Consider the following 27,072-nt stretch of genomic DNA (forward strand, 5'->3'; position numbering starts at 1 on the left):
GTATACAGCAGAGTGCTGGTTTACTGCCAGGTACTCCTTAGGTAAAATAGGATTTTCTCTACTAAGCATGTATCTCCTTAGTGTATTTTCCTGAAGCAGCATGTACTCCCAATGCTAATAAAATTGAAGAAATAAACTCAAGGTAACAGGTGTTTATGATCATGTGTGTGGCCCCTAATAAGAATAAAATCAAAATCCTGTTCAGCTGAGAAACCCATCTTCCCACATCACCACTGTTTTAGTTTGCAAAAGCTGCCGGAATGCAATATACGAGAAACAGAATGGCTTTTAAAAAGGGGAATTTATTAAGTAGCAAGTTTACAGTTCTAAGACAGGCTTATCGAAACTAAGATGGTCATGAAAAGATCCCTTGGTTCAAGAAGACCGATGACGTTTGGGGTTTGTCTCTCAGCTGTAAAGGCACATGGTGATGTCTGCCAGCTTACTCTGCAAGCTTCTTCAAGGGCTTCCCTGGGCTGTTTTCTTCCTACATCTCCAAAGGTTTCTGGCTGTGTGGACCCTGTTGGCTAAAAAGCTTTTTCCAAAATGGTTCCCTCTTAAAGGACTCCAGTAAGCAACTCCACCAGGAATGGGTGGACACGCATCTCCATGGAAACCATCCAATGAAAAGTTACCCCCGAAAATTGGGTGGGTCACATCTCCATGGACACAATCTGAACGGTCACACCCAGCAATATTGAAGGAAGATTAAAGGACATGGCTCCCCTGGGGTACATAATAGCTTCAAACTGGCACTACCACCACCCCTTTCACGTTCTCCACACCCTCCATCCTGTAGCCCCTCTGTCCCTCCATGGGGTGGGGGTAGGGCCTTTGGAACTCAGCTTCTCTAACGCTTCCCTTCTCTGTGAAGTCATCTCCCCTTCCCGGGAGGGTACCTTGGACTTGTTCAGTGCAGTCTGCCTGTGGGACGGTCAGTTACACCAAGAGGTCTGTAGTTTAAGAGAGATGACTGAGCTGGATATATGGATCTGGAAATCATCAGTACATGGCCGCATAGTGGGGGGGGGGGGGGGATAAACCAGGATTCTGGATGCAAATCAAGGATCCACCACTTATTCCCTGTGTGATTTTGGCCAGGTTCATCTCTCTGTGGCTCAGTTTTCTTATCTGTAAAATGATGATGATTATAAGTATTCTGGGGGTAATTCCTCATTTTTACATCCTTCATTTAGACCACAAAATTTTTACCTTTTGAAAACCATATAGTGCTGTCGAAGTACGGTTACTTCCTCGGGAAAAAGTTAATCTCCCAATGGAAAGGAACTGAGTGTTCAGAAATACACCATCTCATCTACAGATAATGGATGTTTATTAAGGCAGCCAAGCCCACTCAACCGGGACAGAGCACAGAGTTTTTGGAGAACTAGATATCCACATATAAATGAATGAAAGAGGACCCCTATTTCATACCTTATACAAAAATGACCTGATAATGGATCAAATACCTAACATTAGAGCTAATTAAAAACATTTAGAAGCAAATGTAAGGAAAGATCTGTAATTTCTGTTACAGTAGTTAGTTTCCTAAACCACACTTTATTATTTGCAGTAATGAAGAAATAGCTAAATGGGATGTTCTCAAAATTTAATACTTGGTGCGTGAAACGACTTTGTCAGGAAAGTACAAAGGCAGCTCTTCAATGGGAGACAATATTTGGAACCATGTATCTGATAGGGGTTTAATATCCAGAATATATAAAGACATGCTACAATTCAACAACAACAAAAAGACAACCCAACACTAAAAATGGGCGAAAGACATGAAGAGACCTTTTCCAAAGAGGAACTCCAAATGGCTCAAAAGCATGTGAAAAGTCCAACCTCAGCTGTGGCGGGATGGATTTGAAGCCGTGTTCTTCAGCGAAAACATGTCTCAGGGTCGTGCGGCTCCAGTGAACGAGGTTTCCCTTGAAGAATTAAGTAGCTGCCTGGAGGAGCTATGCCACCAAGAACTGCCATCCGTCCTGTCCCGGCTCCTTTCTATGTATCAACATTCTGACAACTGGATTGAGCATATTCGAATTCTGAAAATTATTGTAGAAATGTTTCTACCTCATATGAACCACCTGACACTGGAACAGACTTTCTTTTCTAAAGTACTGCCAAAGACTGTGAAATTATTTGATGGCACGATTTATGAATTAACCAGTCAAACGAGAGAACTATCCAGCCAAAATTCAGAAATCCAGAACACACTAAGGAATATTTTTAAAACAATGGTGCAAGTCTTAGGAGCTCTTACAGGATGTGTCCAGCATGTCTGTACCACACAGGAATCTGCCATTCTAGGAAATATTCACAGTCTTCCCTCCTCAGTCCTTCATGTAATTAAAAGTATGCCTGTACATTGTAAGAACAGTGAATCTATCTCTTCTGGGCATTTACACCTAGTTTCAGAACTTCTTCAGGCTGTTTTCAAGGAGGCCTGTTCTCTTCAAAAGCAGCTAATGGAATTGCTGGATATGGATTCAATGGACCCTTTCGTGGATGAGAATGATAATGTTTTGGATATGGCAATAGTGGTTCATTCATTGCCGGATATCTGCTGTGTTATTTCCGGTATGGACCATGCATTTCATGCCAATACTTGGAAGTTTATAATCATGCAGAGCCTTACGCACCATTCAGTTATAAAGAGCCATTTGAAGCATGAAGATATAGTTACTAATTTGTGTGAAAGCATTCTTTTCTCCTTCCATTATTGTTTATAGTTAGCTGAGCAGAAACACTCAAATTGTGTCATTTCTTTGCCAACTCCCTTTTGCACTACGCTAGGGAATTTCTTCCTTTCCCCTTTGATTCTTGCTGCACATTGCACCAACTTTATCTTCAGACACACAGTGAGTTCCCTCGGAGCCTGCATGGTGCCATGGTTTCTAAAACACAGCAGGAGGCTACTCGTCACTCAGCTTCTCACATTCCAACCTTTTGTGCAGGTGGTTTGGGACAGTGTGTTAGACTTGCCATGTGAACTACAGTTTCCACAATGTCTACTTTTGGTTGTCATCTTGGATAAACTGCCTTCTCAGTCTTCAGATGTACAGACTCTATGGTGTGCAGAAAGCCAGGTCGCAGAAGCCGTAGCCAGGGTCTCCCTACTCAATGCCATTTGCTACAGTTTTGAGCAGCGTTCGGGTGAAACTCTCTCTACCTGTTCATCTACAGGGGGTAAAGAGTAAAGGGCAAGTTGAGGTTGCGGTCACCTTGTATGAGCATATTTGTACTCATTTGCAGACATTTATTGCTTCCTTTCATCCTTCACTGTTTCCTCAACTGGATGCTGCTAGTTCTAAAATGATCGCCTCTTTGGTAGCCATGGTTGCATGGTGTTTCCATGCTCGATATGGGACTGCTGACCTCTGTGCTCACCATGTCACCATTGTAGCTCATTTGATAAAATCTTGCCCGGGAGAATGTTATCAACACACTAAACTACCAACACTGTGGAGGCGTCTGTTCTTCATGCCCCACCCCATCAGGTAGAGTTTATTCAGAAATTTTCCCCAAAGGAAGAAAAAAATCTGCCTCTGTGGCAATGTATTTCCTTCCAGGCTTTATCTGTTGACCTTAGGAGACAAACTGCAAGCGAGGTCCACAAGAATGGGCACTGCACTTTGCAGGAAACGCCTGAGTAGCAGTCATACTTGGGGAGAACTCGAGTCTCTGAACTGGAGCACTTTCTGCTTTGCTTGCTGTACGTAAGTCTTCTTGTGAGGCTTTGGATATTGAACAACAAACTGGAGTGATGGAAGTTGGGAGTCAGCTCTGGGCTTTTAAAAATACTGAACAGGTAACGGCTCAACTTTTTTTATTATTAATTTTTAAATTAAAAAATATATTACAAGAAATAAACACAAACATTCTTAACATATGATCATTCTGTTCTACATATATAATCAGTAATTCACAATATCATCACATAGTTGCATATTCATCATCATGATCATTTCTTAGAACATTTGCATCAATTCAGAAAAAGAAATAAAAAGACAACAGAAAAAGAAATAAAACGAAAACATAAAAAAAAAAGATTATACATACCATACCCCTTACCCTTCCTTTCACTGATCACTAGTATTTCAATCTAAATTTATTTTAACATTTGTTCCCCCCATTATTTATTTTTATTCCATGTTTTATTCATCTGTTGATAAGGTAGATAAAAGGAGCATCAGACACAAGGCTTTCACAATCACACAGTCACATTGTGAAAGCTTTATCATTATACAATCATCATCAAGAAACATGGCTACTGGAACACAGCTCTACATTTTCAGGCAGGGTATCTGCTCAACTTTATGTACAACAGACACTCAGCCTTTTACTTCCACTACTGGGATTTTTCATGCAAACTCTAGATCCTCAGCTGACGATAAATCAAGTGCTAACTTTGCTCACCCCACTATTTAAATTAAAGCCTCCTGACCATGTTCGTTTGACAATGCTGGATTTTTTTATCTCCTCTAGGAAAACTTTTTGTACCTCGGCCTATCCAGGACAAAATTCTGTCCAATCTGTCTCGTATTTTTGCCTTACTGCTGGCTGACAGAAATTGGTTGCTAGAGCAGCATACTTGAGAGGCATTTACACAGTTTGCTGAGGGAACAAATCATGAAGAGATAATCGCACAGTGTCTCAACTCAGTTCTGAAGAAATTAAGAACAAAGTTGTATCCTTTCGGGAGAAGACTGGGTTTGTAGATGAAACAGAAGCTGCCAGAGTGGAACGTGTAAAACAGGAAAAAGATATTTTCTGGGCACTGTTTGCTAAAGTGACTATAGAAGAAGCAGGGTGGTCATCTGTACAACCTTGTACGAAAACAGCCCATCATGAGTTCCCCTTGGAAGAAGAATACAAGTCAGCATTACCAACAGCAAAAGGTGCTTTGGATGCAATGAAGTTATTATTCCAAAAGTCTACTACTCCAAGGCTGGAGGGAACTGCCTGAAACAGTACAACTGTGTTCCAGTAGCCATGTTTCTTCAAGATGATTGTATAATGACATAGCTTTCATAGTGTGATTGTGTGATTGTGAAAACCTTGTGTCTGATGTTCCTGTTGTCTACCTTATCGACAGATGAGTAAAACATATGGATTAAAAATAAATAAATAAAAGGGCGAACAAGTGGTAAAATCAATTTAGTAGACTGAAATGTTGATCGGTGAGGGGGAGGGGGGGTATGGTATGTATGAATTTTTTTCTTTTTTCTTTTTATTTCTTTTTCTGGATTGAGGCAAATGTTCTGAGAGGTGATCATGATGATGAATTTACAACTATGTGATGATACTGTGAGTTATTGTTTGTATACCAAGAACGGAATGATCCTATGGTTAAGAATGTTCGTGTTTGTATGGTGTTATGTTAAAAAAAAAAAAAAAAAAAAGCCTACTGCTCCAGACTGGTTTCTAATGGAAATGGAGGCACTCCAGGAAACAACTGATAAGCTCAAGCATCATATACTCCAAGGTGAAAGTTGAATGGACTAAACCATACTATCACTAGACAGAATTGTGCGGTCAGTCCACAGTATATTTTGTAAGTAAAAATACTGATATGATTATGTCTCTACATTTTCTAGCACATGAAATGGCTTTTGTAAAGAGGGAAAAAAAGCATATGAAAAGATGCTCAATTTCAGTAGCTATGAGGGAAATGCAAGTGAAAACCACAATGAGATATCACCTCATACCTACTTGAATGGCTGTTAACGAAAAACCAGAGAACCTCAGGTGCTGGAGAGGATGTGGAGGAAGACTTATCCACTGTTGGTGGGAATGTGGAAAGGTGCAGCTGCTCTGGAAGGCAGGTGGGTGGTTCCTCGGGAACCTAAGTATAGATTTGCCGTATGATCCAGCAATCCCATTACTAGGTACATACTCAAAAGAACTGAAAGCAGGGACACGGACAGACATCTGCACACTGATGTTTATAGAGGAATTATTAACAATTGCCAGTAGATGGAAACAGCCTACGGACAGCTATGGACAACTGTTATAGTATTATTTTAACAATCCTTCAATAATTGTAGCAAATATAACTAGTTTAAAAAGAACAGAATTGGGTGGGCCACGGTGGCTCAGCAGGCAGAGTTCTCACCTGCCATGCCAGAGGACCAGGGTTCGATTCCTGGTCCCTGCCCATGTAAAAAAGAAAAGGAAAAAAAAAAATGCTATCATCAACTGTAATGGATTTTCCACACCAACGGAAGTCTTGGAGTGGGGTGGTTTAAGGGAATCCTGTATTTTATGCAGGAGAGGTTTTTTTAATTTTGAAAATCAAACTTTAGTAAGATAAACAAGACCTTTCACAAAAAATTTAGGTATGAATCCAACCTCCATATTTCAGTTAACATTAGCTGTTGTTTCAAATTATCCTTTCCAAGTTGCAATATTATACCAAAGAGAGCAACCAGTAACTTTTGACTTGTAAAAAATAATTTCAATCCCAGAATTTTATTAAGTTGCAAATGAGGAAGGATAGGGAAATGTAAAAATATTCCAACACTTTAAGCTTCTGCTTATTAGGAGTTTGAAAAAAAATGAATCACTTTGAGTTCCAATTACAGAACCCCATTCACTTTTTAAGATAAAAATTCTACTACAGATTTTTACCAATTAAATCATATTCAGCACAGTATAACTCTATGTACAACATAACCCTTTTAGATGGGGAGAAAAGTTCTGCAATTCCCAAAAATAAAGTGCTAGTACAGTAAATCCTTATTAAAACCTGTGAACCATGAGTAAGTATATTTGTGGCTTATAATCTTATGCACAGAGATTTATTTAACAGAGAGAAAGTTTTAAAAGAAAGTTTTGTAAAACCGAAATTTGCCAAATAATTTTTCTTACTTAAAAGGTAGCTATAATGAGAAACAATTCTTCAACCTTCAGATTGGGAAAATTCAAAACGTGAACCATATATTCTGTTGTTGATGTGGTTGGGAAGAAGACACACTTTTATATTGCTAGTGAGTATGTAAAACATGCAACCTAGGGGAATTTAGCAACATCTGACATATTTCCCCTTTCTCCCATCAATGGACTTCTGGGAATTTACCCTTAACATACTAGGCCATCAATAAGGAAATACGTTTTGGCTTTATTTGCAATTGCAAAACATTTGCATGCAAAGTATAGAAGATACATGGTTGAATAAAATATGATACAACCATATATGAAAGTTCCACATAGCTGTAATAAGAATAAGGAAGATTTCTAATTTATAAGGATGTGAAGGATTTATGAACCATGCTACAAACAAATGTGGGAAACCAGAAACACTGTGTTAGAGATGCTAATTGCTCATAATGGTTGACTTCTATGAATCACATTCATATTTAAATGAATGAATAAACTCGGGGCCTGTATCTGAGAACCTGAGCATGTGTGACAACACCTCCAAAACTTACCGAATTATGTGACCTTAAGGTCTTGACCATGAGAAAACGGACCTCTCATTCCAACTACTACAGTATTCGAGCACAGTCACTAGCAACCCTCCTTCATTGTAACGACTTCCCTTCATTATTCATGGAGAAGACAGAGGCAATGTGGACGGGAATACTGACAGCTCCGCAAACCCCATCTACCTTTCCTGGTTCTGGTATTCTCTGCCACCTCTCTGCTTACAGTGCTCCTGACTGAAAATCAGCCCTCCCACCCCTGCTCAGGGTCCCAGACCTTCCACCTCAAGGGCTTTCTCCGGCCATTGTCCTCTCTCCTGAATCATCAATTAGTCACTGTATATTAGAATGATCCATAAGCTAAACGGGAAATAAAACCCACCATTTCCCATCTATGCTTTCGCAGCTACTGCAGATTTATTTGTTGCCCTTCAAAGCAAACCTGCCTCAGCTCGGCCCCTTCCACTGAGCTGGGGGCGCTGAGGTGGCCAAGCGGGATGCGCGGAGTGAGGGTGCAGACGACGACACGGCCCGGGACGAGCGTGTTCAAGGGGGGCCGGTGGGAATGGCCAGGGCATTGGCAGAGGTCCCGCTCGTGGAGCGGCAGAGCCCACGGGCCGAGTCGCATCCCTCCCCGACCTCTCCCCACAGCCTCGGGAAGGTCACCGCCCGGGGGACCCCAGGAGGAAGATGAGCCAGGACCGCAGAGTTCGCCCCCGCGCAGGCGCAAAACCGGCCACTCCTGGGTCCGCCCCGCCCATCCAGGCCGGTTCCCCGGAGGGCGGAGGGCCCGCCTGAGGCCGTTGCTATGGCTCCGGGTCCGCCGGGAGGGGGACTTCCTGCTAGTTGGGGCGTTGCAGGGGCAGTTTGGCCATTTCCAGTCCAGCGTCTGGTCCTTGCTTTCCCGGTTGCGCTTCTTAAGCCAAAATCCCGAGATTTGTAAACAAGCAACCAGCGGAAAAAGTGATTCTTGTACCGACGTCCGCGTCCTGTCTCTTTGGCCACTAGATGGCGATAGTGCGCCGCGGAGATCGCCCGCATCGCTCCTGCCCCGCCTTTGGTGCTCGAAAAAAAACTGTACCGAATTTCAGGGCCAGGAAACCAATTCCGTAAATTCTATGCTCACTACCCTGTCAGCATCTGCGAGGTGGGTGGATCCCTCAAAGCCACAGACAAAACTGCTTTCTCCCTGATTGGCATTTCCTCCTGGGGCACTGCCTGGGCCCCTTGTATTTCTGCTTCTCTACTTACTTTTGTCAGAATCCTTCCCCAACTTTGTGCTGGGTTTATGGACCCTTAGCTATTCTTTCAGTATAGATGTCATTCAACATACAGAATGTGGAAGACCGATAAATTATAACAAAGCATCTCTTATCCACAATCCCATCACCCAGGAATGACCATTAACAATCATTTGTGACTTGTGTCCCAGGGAGGTTTTCCATTTATAAGATGCATTTTAAATATGATGAGGGTCACACTGCATCGGGACTTCAATTTCCCGCTTTTTAAACTCCTATTTACAACATAAGAGGACCCCCACGATAAAAATTGCTGTACAGTAACTTTCAAATATTTTTATTCATTTTTCTTCATAAAACAAAGCGTAGTCTGGAAGTGTTAAAAATTAATTGTAAGCGAGATTGTAAGCCGCTCTCCTCCTGTCTCAAACCTCATAGTGTAGCCTTCCTGAGGAAAAGAGCTGTGCTTGTTTTGCTTCCTTTTTGCTCCTATTAGCACATTTTTAAGTGGAGAAATACAGTATTTAAGCTTTCTCTGGGCATTGTCTAAGCATTCAGAGATAACTGCATTATCCATTCTTATTATTGTGGGTGCAATACAAACACAAGAAAACGGGCTGGCTAAGGTGCATGGCAAGAAAAAATTTACAGTAAAAAGGTCTGATGCAATTTGTGGTAGATTCAGTTGTCAAGTTGGCTAGATGAAGGCACCTAGTTCCGTTGCTGTGGACATGAGCCAATGGTACGAGAACCGCATCTGTCGCCGATTACATCTGCACTCAGCTAGGAGGCGTGCCTGCTGCAATGAATGACGTTTGACTTAATTGGCTGGTGCTTAAATGAGAGAGCTCAACGTAGAACAGCCCAAGCAGCTCAGCATCCCTCATCTCAGCACTCGCAGCTCAGCTTTTGGAGATGCAGAAAGAAGTCACCCTAGGGAAAGTTGCTGGTGTGTAGGGTCAGGAGCAATTAATCAAGCCTGAGCAGGGAAAGTCCCCACAACATTGGGGCGGAATGTCCCCAAGAGTTAAACAATAACCAATGTTAGGGAACTGAGGGAACCGGATGTGTTTTGGCAACAGCTAAGGGCATTTTTCTGCTTCTATGATATGCTTGCTTGCTAGCAACTGCAAAACCACAACATGATTTTAGCCTTTATAAGCACACCTTGAAAACCTCTGGCTGCTGCTCTCTGAATCTTCCTTCTTGGAGGTTTCCGAGGCAGTCGCTGGCCGGCTAATAAAGACTCCAAATTGGCTTGCAGTTTTAAATTATGTGGCCTCTCTTTCGGTGCACCCCACAACAGTTGGAACCCGGAGGCCTGGAGAGAAGGCCAGCAGAGACCACCCTGTGCCTTCCCACGTAAGAAAGAACCTTTGTGGAAAGTTAGCTGCCTTTCCTCTGAAGAACTAACAAAATAAATTCCCTTTTATTTAAAAGCCAATCATTCGTCTCTGGTGTGTTGCATTCCGGCAGCTAGCAAACTAGAACACTACTGGAAATAATACACTATAAATAAGTGAAGATAGGATATAGTATTTCTTTAATAATCCTTCAACAACTGTAACAACTATAACTACTTTAAAAAAGAATAGAATTACCAAAAAACTGTTACCATCAATTGTAACATATCTTCCATACCAATGGAATTGATGGTGGTGGCGTGGTTTAAAGAAATCCTGTATTTTCTGCATGAGTTCTTTTTTAATTTTGAAAATCGAAGTTTAATAACATAAACAAGACCCTTCAGAAAAAATTTAGGTATGAATCCAACCTCCATGTTTCTATTAACTTTAACTATTGTTAAAATTTTCCTGTCCACGTGTCAATAATATACCAAAGACAGCAACCAGTAAGTTTGATTTGTAAAAAATAATTTCAATCCAAGAATTGTATTAAGTTGTAAATGAGGAAGGATAGGGAAATGGAAAAATAGTCCAACACTTTAAGCTTCTGCTTATTAGAAGGATTTTGAAAAAAATTAATCACTTCGAGTCCCAATTACGAGACCCTGTTCGATTTTTTTTTCTTTTTCGTTTCTTTTTAAGATAAAAATTCTACCTCAGATTTTTACTATTTAAATCATATTCAGCACAGCATAATTCTCTATGCAACAAATAGTGGAAGAAATGTTCTGCAATTCACAAGAGTAAAGTGCTAGTAGAATAAATCCCTATTAAAACCTGTGAACCATCAGTATATTTGTGGTTTATAACCTTATGCACAGAAATTTATTTTATGAGAGAAAGTTTAAAAGGAGAGCTTTGTAAAACCAAAATTTCCAGAATAAAAAATTTTTTCTTAATAAAAAAATACTATAATGTGAAACAATTTTTCAATCATCAGATTAGGAGAATTGAAAACGTGAACTATATACCCTATTGATGATGCGGTTGGGAAGAAAACACACTTTTATATTACTGATCAGAATATAAAACATGCAACCTCTAAAAAGAGGAATTTAGCAACATGTAATACATCTCCTCTTTCTCCCATCAATGGGCCATGTAGGAATTTATCCTGAACATACTAGGCCATCAATAAGGAAAAACGTTTTGGCATTATTTGCAATTGCAAAACATTTGAATGCCAAGAATAGAAGATACATAGTTGAATAAAATATGATAGAACCATATATCACAGTTCCATGTAGCTATAATAATAAGGAAGATTTCTAATTTATAAGGATGTCAAGGATTTATGAACCATGCTACAAATAATGTGGGAAACGTGAAACAGTGTTAGAGATGCTAATTGCTCATAATAGTTGGCTTCTATGAATCACATTCATATCTGAATGAATGAATAAACCCCGGGTGTGTATCTGAGCACCTGAGCGTGTGTGACAAAACCTCCAAACGTTACCGAATTATTTGACCTTGAAGTAATGACCGTGAGAAAATGGGCCTCTCATCCTAACTACACAACAATATTCCAGCACAGTCGCTAGCAACCCTCCTTCATTATAATGACCTCCCCTGATTATTCATGGAGGAGGCAGTGGCAACCAGGACGGGAATACTGACAGCTCCGCAAACCCAATCTACCTTTCCTGGTTCTGGTATTCTCTGCCACCTCTCTGCTTACAGTGCTCCTGACTGAAACCAGCCCTCCCACCCATGCTCAGGGTCCCAGACCTTCCATCTCAAGGGCTTTGTCCTGCCATTGTCCTCTCTCCTAAATCATCAGTTAGTCATTGTAACTTAGATCCATAAGCTAAAGGGGAAATAAACCCCACCCTTTCCCATCTGTGCTTCCTCAGCTACTGCACATTTATCTGTTGCCCTTCAAAGCAAAACTGCCTCCACTTACCCTGAGACCCTCCCCTCCTCGGCCCCTTCCAGAGCTGGGGGACGCTGAGGTGGCCAAGCGGGGTGCGCGGAGTGAGGGTGCAGACAACGACACAGACCGGGACGAGCGTGTTCGAGGGGGGGCGGGGGGAGGGTGGGAATGGCCAGGACATCGGCAGAGTCCCGCTCGTGGAGCGGCAGAGCCCACGGGCCGAGCAGCATCCCTCCCAGGGGACTCCAGGAGGAAGACGCGCCAGGACCGCAGGGGCCGCCCGCGCGCAGGCGCAGAACCGGCCACTCCCGGGCCCGCCCCGCCCTCCAGGCCAGGTCCTGCGAAGGGCGGAGGGCCCGCCGGAGGCTGTTACCATGGCTCCGGGGCCGCGGGGAGGGGGCTTCCTGCTAGTTGGGGCTTTGAGGCGGGGTTATTCGACCAGTCCCAGTCCAGTGTCTGGTCCTCGCTTTCCTGGCTGCACGTCCTCAGCCAAGATCCTGAGGCTTGTGACCAGGAAACCAGCGGAAAAGGATATTGCTCTGCGACAACGTCCGCGCTCTGACTCTTTGGCCGCTAGATGGCGATGGCTCCCCGTGCACTGCGCCCACCTCGCTCCTGCCCCTCCTTTTGCACTCCAAAAAACTGTACAGAATTTCAGGGAACCGAAACCATTTCCTGCTGGTTCTAAACTCAGCACCTTGCCAGTTTCTAAGAAGGGGGTGGATCCCTCACTGCCAAGACAAGAGGGCTTTGCTCTCCAATTGGCATTCCCTCCTGGAGCACTGCGTGAGCCCGTTGTATTTCTGCTTCTCTACTTGCTCCTGTCATTTTCTTTCCCCCAGTTTGTGCTGGGGTTTATGGACCCAAAGCAATATATTCTTTCAGTATAGACGTCATTCAACTCAGAAAATTTGTAAGATCACTATATCATAACAAAGCTCCTCTTATCCACAATCCCACCACCCAGGGGTGACCATGAATAATCTTTTGTGACATGTTTCCTGGGAGGTTTTTCATTTATAAGGTGCAGGTTAAACACAATGAGGGTCACACTGCATCGGGACTTCAATTTCCCGCTTTTTAAACTCCCATTTACAACATAAGAGGACCCCCACGATAAAAATCGCTGGACAGTGACTTTCGCATATTTTTATTAACTTTTCTTCTTAAAGCGTAGTCTGTAAGTCTTAAAAATTAATTGTAAGCGAGATGAACGGAGAAGTTGCCCCGCCCTCCTCCTGTCTAAAATATCATATATAGTGTAGCCTTCCTGAGGAAAGAGCTGTGCTTTTTTTGCTTCCTTTTTGCTCCCCAGTGCTCCTGTCAGCACAAGAACCGGACAGCGCTGGCCCGCAGCATGTGCCCAATATACATTTGTTTAATAAATGAACCCTATTTGCTTTCTTTCCCTTGTCTCTCTTTATAAATATATTGTACCTTTTAGTACTACTGGAATCAAACTATTACAAAAATTTTCTTACATGGCTTTAAAATTTTTCCATTTGGCACATTGTCGTGATAAAGGGATTCTTGCAATTCGTTTCCCATGTCAATAGTTTATTCCTTTTATTGCTAAATGATCTTCCATTATATTTAGTTCCCACAATCCTTTACCCATTATACTGCTGACCAAGACTCCCTTAGCTTCCCTTTAGCTTGTCTGAACTTCAGGCAGACTTCTCAGGGATCCTGACACCTGCCCTCATCTCACAGGTCCTTCAGCTCTCCAGGCATCTGAGAGGCACCAAACTAGGTAGTTCCTCATCTCCCTCCTCCTCTCTTTGGCCTTTCTTAGGAGCTACAGGTGACTCAATCACAGCAAAAGGAAACAAATTCCAAACCAAATGGCCCGGATAGCAATTTCAGAAAATCACTCACCCTTCCCAGCAATCAACCAACCCCTTAACATTGTTTAAGGACTGCTCTGGCAGCCTACTCTGCCCTTAAAAATCTTGCTGTCCTTTGTCTGGATGAAGTTGAGTTCTAGTCTTTCTTTCCTGCTGCAACATTCCAGAACAAATCCATCCTTGTCTAACATTGTCTGATAACTTTTTCTGACAGTATGGAAGGCCATGTGGCTTGTTTCCAGTTTTTGGCCCAGTGTCAGTGGAGTTGAGTACTCAGGTACTGGGTTTTGTGTGAACATGACTTTTCATTTCTCTAGGATAAGTACCGAGCTGTGTGGTTGTTGAGTCATTTGGTAAGTGTATGTTAAATTTCTAGGAAGGGGACAAATCAATTTCCAGAGAGGCTGTAGCACTGTGCAATCCTACCAGCTATGTATCATAGTTACAGTTAGTCATGTTCATTTTTTTTAATTGCATATGATTTTCCAAATGATTCCACACCATTTCTTGAAAAGATAGAACTTTCTGCGTTGAATTGCCTTTGCACCTTTGTCACAAATGATTTGGTCCAATATGCTTGGGCCTATTTCTAGACTCTTTTCTATTCCACAATATAACATTATCTTATATGTTAGTGTGATGCCCCGATAAATCCCAGAGTGATTTGAACAGTGAATAAAGAAGTATTCTGCAAAGTCCCCTGGGGGAAATGGGGAGAAGAGGGACAATTCAAGTTTCCCATTTGGAGAATTCCTGATGTTCTCGCAAGCAATGGGGACAACCAAATCAATAGGCCGTGCCCCTATGAAACTTACTCCTGCAAAGGACAGGCTAAGCCTACCAAAAATTAGGCCAAAGACTCACCCCCAGAGACCCTCTTTTGTTGCTCAGATGTGGCCTCTCTCTCTAAGCCAACTCAGCATGTGAACTCAGTGCCTTCCCCCTACGTGGGAAATGACTCCCAGGGATCTAAACCTCCCTGGCTACGTGGGACAGAAAGCCTGGGATAAAGCACGACCTGGCATCAGGAGATTGAGAAAGCATTCTTGACCAAAAGGGGGAAAAGAGAAATGAGACAAAATAAAGTTTCACTGGCTGAGAGATTTCAGAGTTGAGAGGTTATCCTGGAGGTTGTTCTTATGCACTATATAGATATCCCTTTATATACCATACATATTGGGGTGGCTGGAGAGAAGTACCTGAAACTGTTGAGCTCTGTTCCAGTAGTCTTGATTACTGAAAACACTTCTGTCAAGATATAACATCTACAATGTGACGGTGTGACTATGAGAACCTTGTGTCTCATGCTCCTTATATCCAGGGTATGGACAGATGAATAAAAAATATGGATATAAATAAATAAATAATAGGAGAGACAAAGGGTAAAATAAATTGGGTAGATGGAAACACTAGGGGCCACTGAGAGGGAGCAGTGAGGGGTATGGTTATGTATGAGTTTTTTCCTTTTATTTCTTTTACAGGAGTGATGCAAATGTTCAAAAAATGATCATGGTGATGAATACACAACTATGCGATGATATTGTGAAGCACTGACTGTATACCATGTTTGAAATGTTTTATGTTAGTAATACATGTCTGTATGTTAACTTTTTATAATAAAATATTAAAATTTAAAAAAAAGAATGCCATTACTGTTCTGAAACCCAGCAGAAGAATTTGTGTTTCATGAAGAAAAAAAAAACAAACAAACTGAGAAGACACGAACTCAGTCCCAGGAAAACAACAGCCCCGGTTGTTTCTCACTACTAGTCCTACCCTACAAGCAATACTGACAGGAGTTCTTCAGACTGAAAGAAAAGGACACTAGGAAATTCACTGAAGGGAGCATAAAGAAATAATGGCGTACAGAAACTGTAACCATATGGGGATTTACAAATGCTGCTACTATTGTATTTTTCTGTTTGTAACTCCACTTCTTGCTTCCAACAAGTTCTAAAATGCAAATGCATGTAAAGCGTTTGCGGAGGGGGTTATTCAATTGCAGACAGATGGTTTCTGCTTTCAATTCTTTAAAGATGTTGCTCCACTGTTTTTTTTGCTTGCGATACTTGTGATGAGAATTCTGCTACCTCTATTACAGGTTTTGTGCAATTTGATTAACGTATAGTCTATGTGTAATCTTCTGTATGTTTCTTTTGTTTGCAATCATTTTTCTGCATGAATTAGTAGCTTATAGGCTTCCACTCCATTTAGAACACTTTAGGCAATATGGATTCAAACATTTCTTCTAGCCCGTGCCCCTTTTCTCATTCAGGCACTTGAATTACATTTATACATGGCAGTGTGACACTGTCTCATAGTTCACTGATGCTCGATCTTTTACACTTCTTAGCTTTCATTTTGGATAGTTTCAATTGCTCTATCTTTACGTTCTCCAGCCTTTTCTTCTGCAAGATTCTAATCTGCCAGTGTGCCGGTTTGAAAGTATTATGTACCCCAAAAAGTAATATTTTAATCCTGACCCAATCTTGTGGGGACAACCAATTCTTCTAATCCTAATTCAGTATTGTAGGGCAGAAACTTGTTATTAATTTATCTCCACGGAGATGACACGTCCAATTGTGGGGGTGAACTTTCTTTTAATTAATTTTTTTTAAACATGGGCAGGCACTGGGAATTAATTGTTTAATTTTTAAAAAATATAACAACAAACAAACATTCTTAACATATGATCATTCCGTTCTACATACATAATCAGTAATTCACAATATCATCACATAGTTGCATATTCATCATCATGATCATTTCTTAGTACATTTGTATCAATTCAGAAAAAGAAATAAAAAGACAACAGGAAAAAATTCATACATACTATACCCATTATCCTCCCTTTCACTGATCACTAGCATTTCAATCCACTGAATTTATTTTAACATTTGTTGCTCCTATTATTTATTTTATTCCATATGTTCTACTCATCTGTTGACAAGGTAGATAAAAGGAGCGTCAGACACAAGGTTTTCACAATCACACAGTCACATTGTGAAAGCTATTATCATTATACAATCATCTTTGTGCTGGTTTGAAAGGATGCATGTCCCCTAGAAAAGCCATGTTTTGATCAAAATTCCATTTTATAAAGGTAGAATAATCTCTATTCAATATCGTATGTTTGAAACTGTAATCAGATCATCTCCTTGGATGATGTGATTTAGTCAAGAGTGGTTGTTAAACTGGATTAGGTGACGACATGTCTCCATCCATTTGGGTGGGCCTTGATAAGTTTCTGGAGTCCTATAAAAGAGGGAAACATTTTGGAGAATGAAAGATTCGGAGAGAGCAGAGATGCTGCAGCACCACGAAGCAAAGAGTCAAAACGTCTCCCGGGGAGCTTCGTGAAACACGAAGCCAGGAGAGAAAGCTAGCAGATGATGCCGTATTTGCCATGAGCCCTTCCAGCTGAGAGAGAAACCATGACTGTGTTCACCATGTGCCTTCTCACTTGAGAGAGAAACCATAGATGATATAGACAAAAGATGTGTGATAGATGACAGCTACCATTTGTGTAGTGCCTTCTGTGTGCCTGGTCATGTGAGCTAGGGGGTTACCATCCATTATCTCATTTAGGTTTCCCAACAAACTTTTAAACTCCACAGCCTTACTGTCAATTCACAAATGAGGAATTGGAGGCTTAGTCAGAGATTCAGTGACAGGGTCTACACTGGAATCCACTAAGTGTAAACTGAATTCTAGAGTAGAAGGGCAATGAGGTCATACTTAAGCAGTTTGCAGGCCAAGGAGAGCTTCAAATACCATGCTGGAGCTGCAACCAAAAATCACACATTTTGCTGCCTGCACTGAGAATTCCCCCACCCCAAGGGCGCCAATTTTCCTGGGCTGGAGCTGAACGGAATTGATCCACCAAATGTAAGATGTTTTGTGTTTCCAGTTCCCAGGGGGAGACACTCAGAGGGGAACAGCCAGGATTTGGGGTGGGGTCCTTGATGCATGAGGGAAAAGCTGAGAAGACTGTAGGAAGAAAGAATGGGGCTCTTATTGACCCTTCCGGACTCAGCTTACACATCACTTCCTCCATGAAGCCTTCTCTGGTCTCTTCCCCAGATCCTGCACAGGTAACCTTCCTCTGAGGCATCACGACACCCTGAATTTTCCCTATTACAACCCAGCCCAACGCTGCTGACAACAGATGATTATTTGTCTGTTTGACCCAGTGGTCTGGGTGCTGCCAGAGGCCAGGGACTCTGTCCTGTTCACCCAGCAGGAAGGCTTGACACAGTAGGTGTGTCACAAATACGTGCAGAATGGAGAGAGAAGAATGTGGGACCCTTCATAAATATATTAAGGACATCTACCCCCTGCAGTATCCGTATTTTCCTATGTAACAGAGGAGCAGATTCCTGCTGTGAGAAGTCAGGTAACATCCCCAGAGCCACATAACCAGCAGTGAAGGAATCCCATCCCAGGTCTGCCTGACTCCAGACGCAGGCAGCCTTGGTATTTTCTGCCTGGATTCTCAGCTTCCCGAAAGCCTAAATTGCATGTAATCACCTGGGAGAGAATTCAGGCAGGGAAGGCCTGTTGGCTCATCCATGTGTCCAGAGCTGCTCCAAGGATCAGGTAACTCATGTGCAAATATTTTCACATAACTAGTGACAGGTCTGGTGCAAGTGCTGGGAGTACTGCACTGGTCGGAAAATGAGAAATCCCTGCTCTCATGAAGTTTGTATTCTAGAGTAGGGAGGGAGACAGTAGACAACGAACAAATTGCATACCATGTCAGAGGTGATAATGGCTGTGAGCAAAGGTGAGATTATTTTGACAATTATACCGGTGACATGTATTAATTTGGCATGTCAATGATACCAGATATCCACATAAAATTAATTATCTGCATACAAAGAAACAGATGTAATTTAATAATATTAATTAAATAATAGTTTGATTTTGGGGGCAGAAATGGCCAAATCCTAAGGCCAAATGACCAAGATCTATCAAATGCCTCCACAACCCGTGCTGGGTTCTGAAAACTGTGCAATGCCAGGGGAAAAGGGAATCCGAGTTCTATCCGTGCACAGCGCACAGATTAATTAAAGAGTTTGTCCAGCACCTGGAACAGAGTTGTTCGACATTGTTGACACCTACACAAATTACCTCTATGGTATCGACTCTAGAATGGAGGGGATGCTCTTCTTAGCAGGGTCATTAGAAAATCATGTTTTAATCAGAAAACATCCAGTGATGCCCACCTCTGAGTGTGAGGGAAGAAATGAAGAGACTAATAACACATAATCCTTGCCATTGGGAATAAACTGATCATAGACAGTTCCCGACAGGTAGGGCAGAGAACACACAACACCCTCTCCCTCCCTTTAACAAACACAAATCTGAGCAATTTCCTATCTTCACTTATTTATAGTGTATTATTTCCACTAGACACACAGCTCATTTAATATACTTACACACTATGAAGGGGAAAGGTGCATATTACACTAGTATGATGAGGTTCTCGGATGAAACATGCAGGTAAATGACACAAACAGCCCTTGAGTGAACAGAAATGTGAGCAGAGGGATTTCCTCTATCCATTCACTTACAATACATACTTTCCACTAAACAAGGTCATGTATAACAATAGCTCCACTGCATGGAGGGGGCAGCACGTGTCATCAGCACTAGTACAATAAATGTGTCCTGAGCACCTGCTGGGGTCCAGGTTGCAGGAACTGAGATTGGGTGACGTGGTGCACACAGGCTCGGTTCAAGCAGGATAACAGTCGGCAAAGGGCTCACGTATTACGAAACAAGCACGAAGAAAGCCTGGACAGGGGTGAGCCAGCAGGGGACGCTCGGAACACAGAAAACAGATCTGACGGAGCAACTTGTAACAAGGGGTGGTATAATATTACACAATATCATCACCCCCATAAGCACATGTGGTAACTGACGATCAAAGAGGTTAACCAACTAACTCGAGGTCACACCGCTCCGTACAGGTGGTGACCATTTTCCATTAGGTCTGTTCTCATACCAAGTTCTCTGCATTGTTCCTTACACTGATCTCTCCCTCTTAATGTTAGCAAACCCTAAAAAGGAGCCACAGTAAGCACAACTATAGTCATAAAAACGTTAGGTCAAGGTGTAGCCAATGAGGTGGGAAGAAATGGGCTACATTCCCTAATTATAGAGAACACGAAAGTCTTTATGAAAACGAAGTCTGAAGGAGGATTTAGCAGTAAGTCAAAAATAGAGTGCTTGACTGAACTAGGCCATGAAACACGCACACACCAACCGTCACCCTCCTCAACCCAGCAATACTAGGTCTACTATCCATGTTAGCAGACACCTGATTTTTAGAGGAGATAAGTCGTAACAAGGTAAGCATACTGGAAAGTGTGCTTGGAGTAACCAAAGTGTAGCTTAAACAAAAGCACCTGGCTTACACCCAGAAGATTTCAACCCATTAGACCACTTTGAACCAAACCTAGCCCAAACATATTACAACAAAAATTCACCTAACACCTAAATTAAAACATTTACCAACAGTAAAAGTATTAGCGACAGAAATTATAACACAGGAGCTATAGAGACAGTTCCGTAAGGGAAAGATGAAAGAACTATTAACAGTACAAGACAGCAAAGATCAGCCCTTTTACCTTTTGCATAATGAGTCAACTAGAATATCACTTGCAAAGAGAACTTAAGTAAGAGACCCCGAATCCAGACGATCTACCTACAGACAGTCAAATAGGACTAATTCATCTATGTGGCAAAATAGTGAAACGATCAGTAGGTAGCGGTGAAAAGCCAATCGAGCCTGGTGATAGCTGGTTGTCCAGGAGACGAATATAAGTTCAACTTAAAACTTAACCTGAAAGAACAAATGACTAGTCCAAATGTAAGTTTTAGATATAATCAATAGGGGTACAGCCCTATTGATGCAGGAAAACCTTAATTAGAGAGTTCCAACGATACACTTCCATAGTAGGCCTAAAAGCAGCCATCAATAAAGAAAGCGTTCAAGCTCAACAATAAGCTCTACAAATACCATTAGACACCAACAACTCCTAAACTATTACTGGACCAATCTATCTTAATAGAAGAGATAATGTTGATATGAGTAACAAGAATACCTTTCTCCACGCACAAGTTTATATCAGACCGAATAACTGGCTGATAGTTAACAACTAAACTAAGCTTACACACAAAATATCCCATAGTTACACCAATTGTTAGCCCAACACAGGAGTGCATAATGGAAAGATTAAAAGAAACAAAAGGAACTCGGCAAACACAAACCCCGCCTGTTTACCAAAAACATCACCTCTAGAATTACAATTATTAGAGGCACTGCCTGCCCAGTGACATGCGTTTAACGGCCGCGGTATTCTGACCGTGCAAAGGTAGCATAATCATTTGTTCCTTAATTAGGGACTAGTATGAAAGGCTTGACGAGGGTTTTACTGTCTCTTGTTTCCAATCAGTGAAATTGACCTCCCCGTGAAGAGGCGGGGATAATAATATAAGACGAGAAGACCCTGTGGAGCTTAAATTACTGGCCCAATTATACCCAATTAGCCCCTCAGGGCCAACATATAATAAACTGGGCTAAAAATTTCGGTTGGGGTGACCTCGGAGTAAAAAAATCCTCCGAATTATTTATAACCAGACCTAACAAGTCAAGTTAGTAATTCATCATCAATTGATCCAAGAAATTGATCAACGGAACAAGTTACCCCAGGGATAACAGCGCAATCCTATTTTAGAGTTCATATCGACAATAGGGTTTACGACCTCGATGTTGGATCAGGACATCCAAATGGCGCAACAGCTATTATTGGTTCGTTTGTTCAACGATTAAAGTCCTACGTGATCTGAGTTCAGACCGGAGCAATCCAGGTCGGTTTCTATCTATATGCTTATCTCTCCCAGTACGAAAGGACCAGAGAGACGGGGCCAACTTGAACCAAGAGCCTTAGGACAAAATAGATGAAATTATCTAAACCTAGTTAACCAGGCAAAAATCAACCCGATACAAGGGTTTGTTAAGGTGGCAGAGCCCGGTAAATGCATAAAACTTAAACCTTTATTCCCAGAGGTTCAACTCCTCTTCTTAACACATGTTTATAATTAATATTGCATGCCTGATCGTTCCAATCCTTTTAGCAATAGCATTCCTAACACTAGTTGAACGGAAAACTTTAGGATACATGCAACTACGTAAAGGACCAAACATCGTAGGTCCACGCGGTTTGCTGCAACCATTCGCAGATGCTGTAAAATTGTTCACTAAAGAACCTCTCCGCCCACTAACATCATCAAAACTACTATTTACAGTGGCACCAACACTAGCACTAACACTAGCACTGACCATGTGAGCCCCACTTCCAATACCTTACTCACTTATTAACCTTAACCTGGGAGTACTCTTCATCCTGGCAATTTCAAGCTTAGCCGTATACTCCATCTTATGATCAGGCTGAGCATCAAACTCAAAATACGCCTTAATTGGAGCCATTCGAGCAGTAGCGCAAACCGTATCCTATGAAGTAACTCTGGCTATTATCTTATTGTCCGTCCTACTAATATCAGGATCATTTACATTAACGAACCTGATTACAACACAAGAGCAAGTATGACTAATTATCCCAGCATGGCCACTTGCCATGATATGATTTATCTCAACACTAGCCGAAACCAACCGAGCCCCATTTGACTTAACAGAAGGGGAATCAGAACTAGTATCAGGATTCAACGTAGAATACGCAGCAGGACCCTTCGCCCTATTCTTTCTAGCTGAGTACGCTAACATCATAATAATAAATGCTCTTACAACACTCCTATTCCTAGGAGCACACCATACCCCACTCGTACCAGAGGCTTACACAGCCAATTTTGTACTAAAAACACTAGTACTAACAGCCACATTCCTATGAATCCGAGCATCATACCCACGATTCCGTTATGATCAATTAATGCATCTACTATGAAAAAACTTCTTACCCCTTACACTAGCAATGCTAATATGACATGTATCATTACCCATGTCACTAGCAAGCATCCCCCCACAAACATAAGAAATATGTCCGACAAAGGAATTACTTTGATAGAGTAAAACATAGAGGTCACAGCCCTCTTATTTCTAGAAATATAGGGGTCAAACCTACTCCAGAGAAATCAAACTTCTCCGTGCTTCCATTTTTACACCACATTCTACCAGTAAGGTCAGCTAATTAAGCTATCGGGCCCATACCCCGAAAATGTTGGTTTATATCCTTCCCATACTAAATTAACCCCTTAGTCCTAATAATAATTATAGTAACCCTACTATCAGGCACTGTAATTACAATACTCAGCTCACACTGACTCCTAATCTGAATAGGTCTAGAACTAAATATGTTCGCCATAATCCCCATCTTACTAATAAAAGCAAACCCACGATCAACTGAGGCTGCCACAAAATACTTTCTAGTACAAACAACAGCATCAATACTCCTAATACTAGCAGTGCTAATCAACCTAATCAATTCAGGCCAATGAACCATTATAAAAGCACACAACCAAATAGCACTATCAATCATAACTATCTCACTGGCTATAAAATTAGGACTATCACCATTCCACTTTTGACTCCCAGAGGTTTGCCAAGGAGTAGCACTCATTCAGGGAATAGTCCTACTAACATGACAAAAACTAGCGCCAATTACAATTTTATATCAAATCTCCCCTTACATCAATACCACACTAATCCTTACTATAGCTATCCTCTCAGTCATAATTGGAGGGTGAGGTGGCCTTAATCAAACACAACTTCGCAAGATCATAGCTTATTCATCAATTGCACACATAGGATGAATAACCGCAATCATCATATTCAACCCAACCTTAACAATATTAAACCTAATTATATATCTAATTATAACAATTCCAATATTTATGCTACTATCTTACTACTCAGCAACTACAATCCTATCACTATCACACATATGAAATAACACCCCATTAATAACCACTCTACTAACGCTAGTACTAATATCCCTAGGGGGCCTACCTCCCCTGTCCGGATTTTTACCAAAACGAATAATTATTCAAGAAATAACAAAAAATAATCTTCTAATAGTACCCACACTTATGGCAATCCTAGCTCTGCTAAATTTATTCTTCTATATACGCTTAATCTACTCATCATCCCTAACAATATTCCCATCAAATAATAGCACAAAAATAAAATGACAACTCAAGCCACAAATAATTATACCAACAATACCCACCCTAATTACTCTATCGATCCTCATTATCCCAATATCACCAATACTTACGACACTTGGCTAGAGGCTTAGGTTAACCAAGACCAAGAGCCTTCAAAGCTCTAAGCAAGTATTAAATTACTTAGCCCCTGAATTAAGGACTGCAAGACCTCATCTCACATCACCTGAATGCAACTCAAGCACTTTAATTAAGCTAAGTCCTCCCTAGACTGGTGGGCTTTAATCCCACGAAACTTTAGTTAACAGCTAAATACCCTAATCAACTGGCTTCAATCTATCCATCACACCTTACTACACAACAAAAAACCCCGGCAGGCCCAACCTACTACTCTGAATTTGCAATTCAGCATGAATTGTTCACCACAGGACTATTGGTAAAAAGAGACGCCATGCCTGTGTTTAGATTTACAGTCTAATGCCTCAACTCAGCCATTTTACCTATGTTCATCTCACGTTGACTATTCTCAACAAATCATAAAGATATCGGCACCCTATACTTACTATTTGGTGCTTGAGCCGGGATAGTTGGTACAGGCCTAAGCATCCTTATCCGCGCAGAACTTGGGCAACCTGGCACCCTACTAGGAGACGACCAAATCTACAACGTTATTGCAACCGCACACGCATTTGTAATAATCTTCTTTATAGTTATACCTATTATAATTGGAGGATTCGGCAACTGACTCATCCCTCTAATAATTGGTGCCCCAGATATAGCATTTCCACGTATAAAAAATATAAGTTTTTGACTCCTACCACCATCATTTCTCCTGCTACTAGCATCTTCTATAGTAGAGGCAGGAGCAGATACAGGTTGAAATGTCTATCCGCCTCTAGCGGGAAATTTAGCCCATGCAGGAGCATCCGTAGATCTAACCATCTTCTTACTACACCTGGCAGGAGTCTCTTCAATTCTGGGCGCAATCAACTTCATCACCACTATTATTAATATAAAACCCCCAGCAATAAATCAATATCAAACCCCACTATTCGTATGATCAGTACTAGTAACGGCAGTACTTCTTTTACTATCACTCCCTGTCCTAGCTGCCGGTATTACCATACTCCTGACAGACCGTAACTTACATTCTTCGACCCCGCTGGAGGTGGAGACCCAATCTTGTCCAACACCTGTTCTGATTCTTTGGTCACCCAGAAGTCTACATCCTAATTCTCCCCGGACTTGGAATAATCTCACACATCGTTACATACTACTCTGGAAAAAAAGAACCATTTGGGTACATAGGCATAGTATGGGCTATAATATCCATTGGGTTCTTGGGCTTTATCGTTTGAGCACACCACATGTTTACAGTAGGTATAGACGTAGACACACGAGCATACTTCACATCAGCAACAATTTAGTAGCCCACTTTCATTATGTACTATCAATAGGCGCAGTATTCACGATTATAGGAGGATTTGTCCACTGATTTCCACTATTCTCAGGCTACACATTAGATGACACCTGAGCAAAAGTACACTTTGCAATCATATTTGTAGGAGTAAACCTGACATTTTTCCCTCAACATTTTCTAGGTTTATCCGGTATACCACGACGTTACCCTGACTATCCGGATGCATATACCATATGAAACACAGTATCATCAATAGGATCATTCATCTCACTAACAGCCGTAATCATTATAATCTTCATAATCTGAGAAGCCTTCGCCTCAAAACGCGAAGTCTCAACAGTAGAACTAACAACAACTAATGCTGAATGACTACACGGCTGCCCTCCTCCATATCATACATTCGAAGAACCTGCCTTCGTAAAAAACTAACCAAGAAAGGAAGGAATCGAACCCCCTAAAGTAAGTTTCAAGCCAACTTCACATCCAATGTGGCTTTCTTTATACGAGGAGTTAATAAAAACATTATATAACTTCGTCAAAGTTAAATTATAGGCTCAAACCCTTTACTCCTCTATGGCCTACCCTCTACAACTAGGATTCCAAGACGCCACATCCCCAATCATAGAAGAACTACTCCATTTCCATGATCACACACTAATGATCGTATTCCTAATCAGCACACTAGTTCTATATATTATTACACTAATATTAACAACCAAACTTACTCATACAAGCACCATAGACGCTCAAGAAGTAGAGACAGTGTGAACCATCTTACCAGCCATTATTCTTATCCTAATCGCACTGCCCTCACTACGAATCCTATACATAATAGATGAAATTGATAACCCACTATTAACTGTAAAAACAATAGGGCACCAGTGGTACTGAAGCTATGAATATACCGACTACGAAGATCTTGGATTCGACTCATACATAATCCCAACAACAGATCTAAAGCCAGGTGAACTACGACTACTAGAAGTTGACAACCGAGTTGTCCTACCAATAGAACTCACAATTCGCATATTAATCTCATCAGAAGACGTACTACACTCATGAGCAGTACCATCTCTGGGCCTAAAAACTGACGTCATCCCAGGACGCGTAAACCAAGCCACACTAATGGCAACACGACCTGGACTCTACTACGGACAATGCTCAGAAATTTGTGGATCTCATCACAGCTTTATACCCATTGTCCTTGAACTAGTGCCACTAAAACACTCTGAGGCCTGAACTATATCACTAATCTAGATCATTAAAGAAGCTAAAATCAGCATTAACCTTTTAAGTTAAAGACTGGGACATAACCTCCCCTTAATGACATGCCACAACTAGATACATCAACATGACTAATCACAATTACATCCATAATCCTAACACTATTTATCCTAATACAGCTAAAATTCACAAAACACTACTTCCACCGGACACCAATACCAGGTATACCAAGCTCAACTAAACAACTAACTCCTTGAGAAACAAAATGAACGAAAATTTATTTGCCTCCTTCATCTCTCCAACGATAATAGGACTCCCTATTGTCACATTAATTATCATATTCCCAACCATCCTCTTCCCAGCCCCAAACCGCCTGATTAACAACCGCATAATCTCCATACAACAATGACTAACTAACTTAGTACTAAAACAAATAATAATGA

At 41.4% G+C, this 27,072-nt stretch overlaps 1 protein-coding gene, 1 long non-coding RNA gene and 1 pseudogene across 2 annotated transcripts in view; 2 read left to right on the plus strand and 1 right to left on the minus strand.

Annotated features, from left to right (window-relative positions):
* LOC143670864 (uncharacterized) overlaps window positions 1–27,072 on the minus strand; it is a 110,411-nt gene that overhangs the window by 78,413 nt on the left and 4,926 nt on the right. The gene's annotated exons all lie outside the window — the stretch shown is intronic.
* Window positions 1,893–2,472, plus strand: LOC143671641 (FIGNL1-interacting regulator of recombination and mitosis-like). Its single transcript, XM_077146877.1, has 2 exons — window positions 1,893–2,376; window positions 2,414–2,472. Exons 1-2 carry the CDS (start codon window positions 1,893–1,895, stop codon window positions 2,470–2,472), a joined length of 543 nt encoding a protein of 180 aa, XP_077002992.1.
* LOC143671003 (FIGNL1-interacting regulator of recombination and mitosis-like) lies at window positions 2,487–4,972 on the plus strand (annotated as a pseudogene).

The sequence above is a fragment of the Tamandua tetradactyla genome, chromosome X (genome assembly GCF_023851605.1).
Source record: "Tamandua tetradactyla isolate mTamTet1 chromosome X, mTamTet1.pri, whole genome shotgun sequence".
Taxonomy (NCBI): Eukaryota; Metazoa; Chordata; class Mammalia; order Pilosa; family Myrmecophagidae; genus Tamandua; species Tamandua tetradactyla.

Coding starts and splice junctions, on each gene's coding strand:
- LOC143671641 (XM_077146877.1), top strand. CDS start 1,893: ATGTCTCAGGGTCGTGCGGCTCCAGTGAACGAGGTTTCCCTTGAAGAA. Junction 2,377..2,413: donor AAGTATGCCTGTACATTGTA/AGAACAGTGAAT, acceptor GCATTTACACCT/AGTTTCAGAACTTCTTCAGG.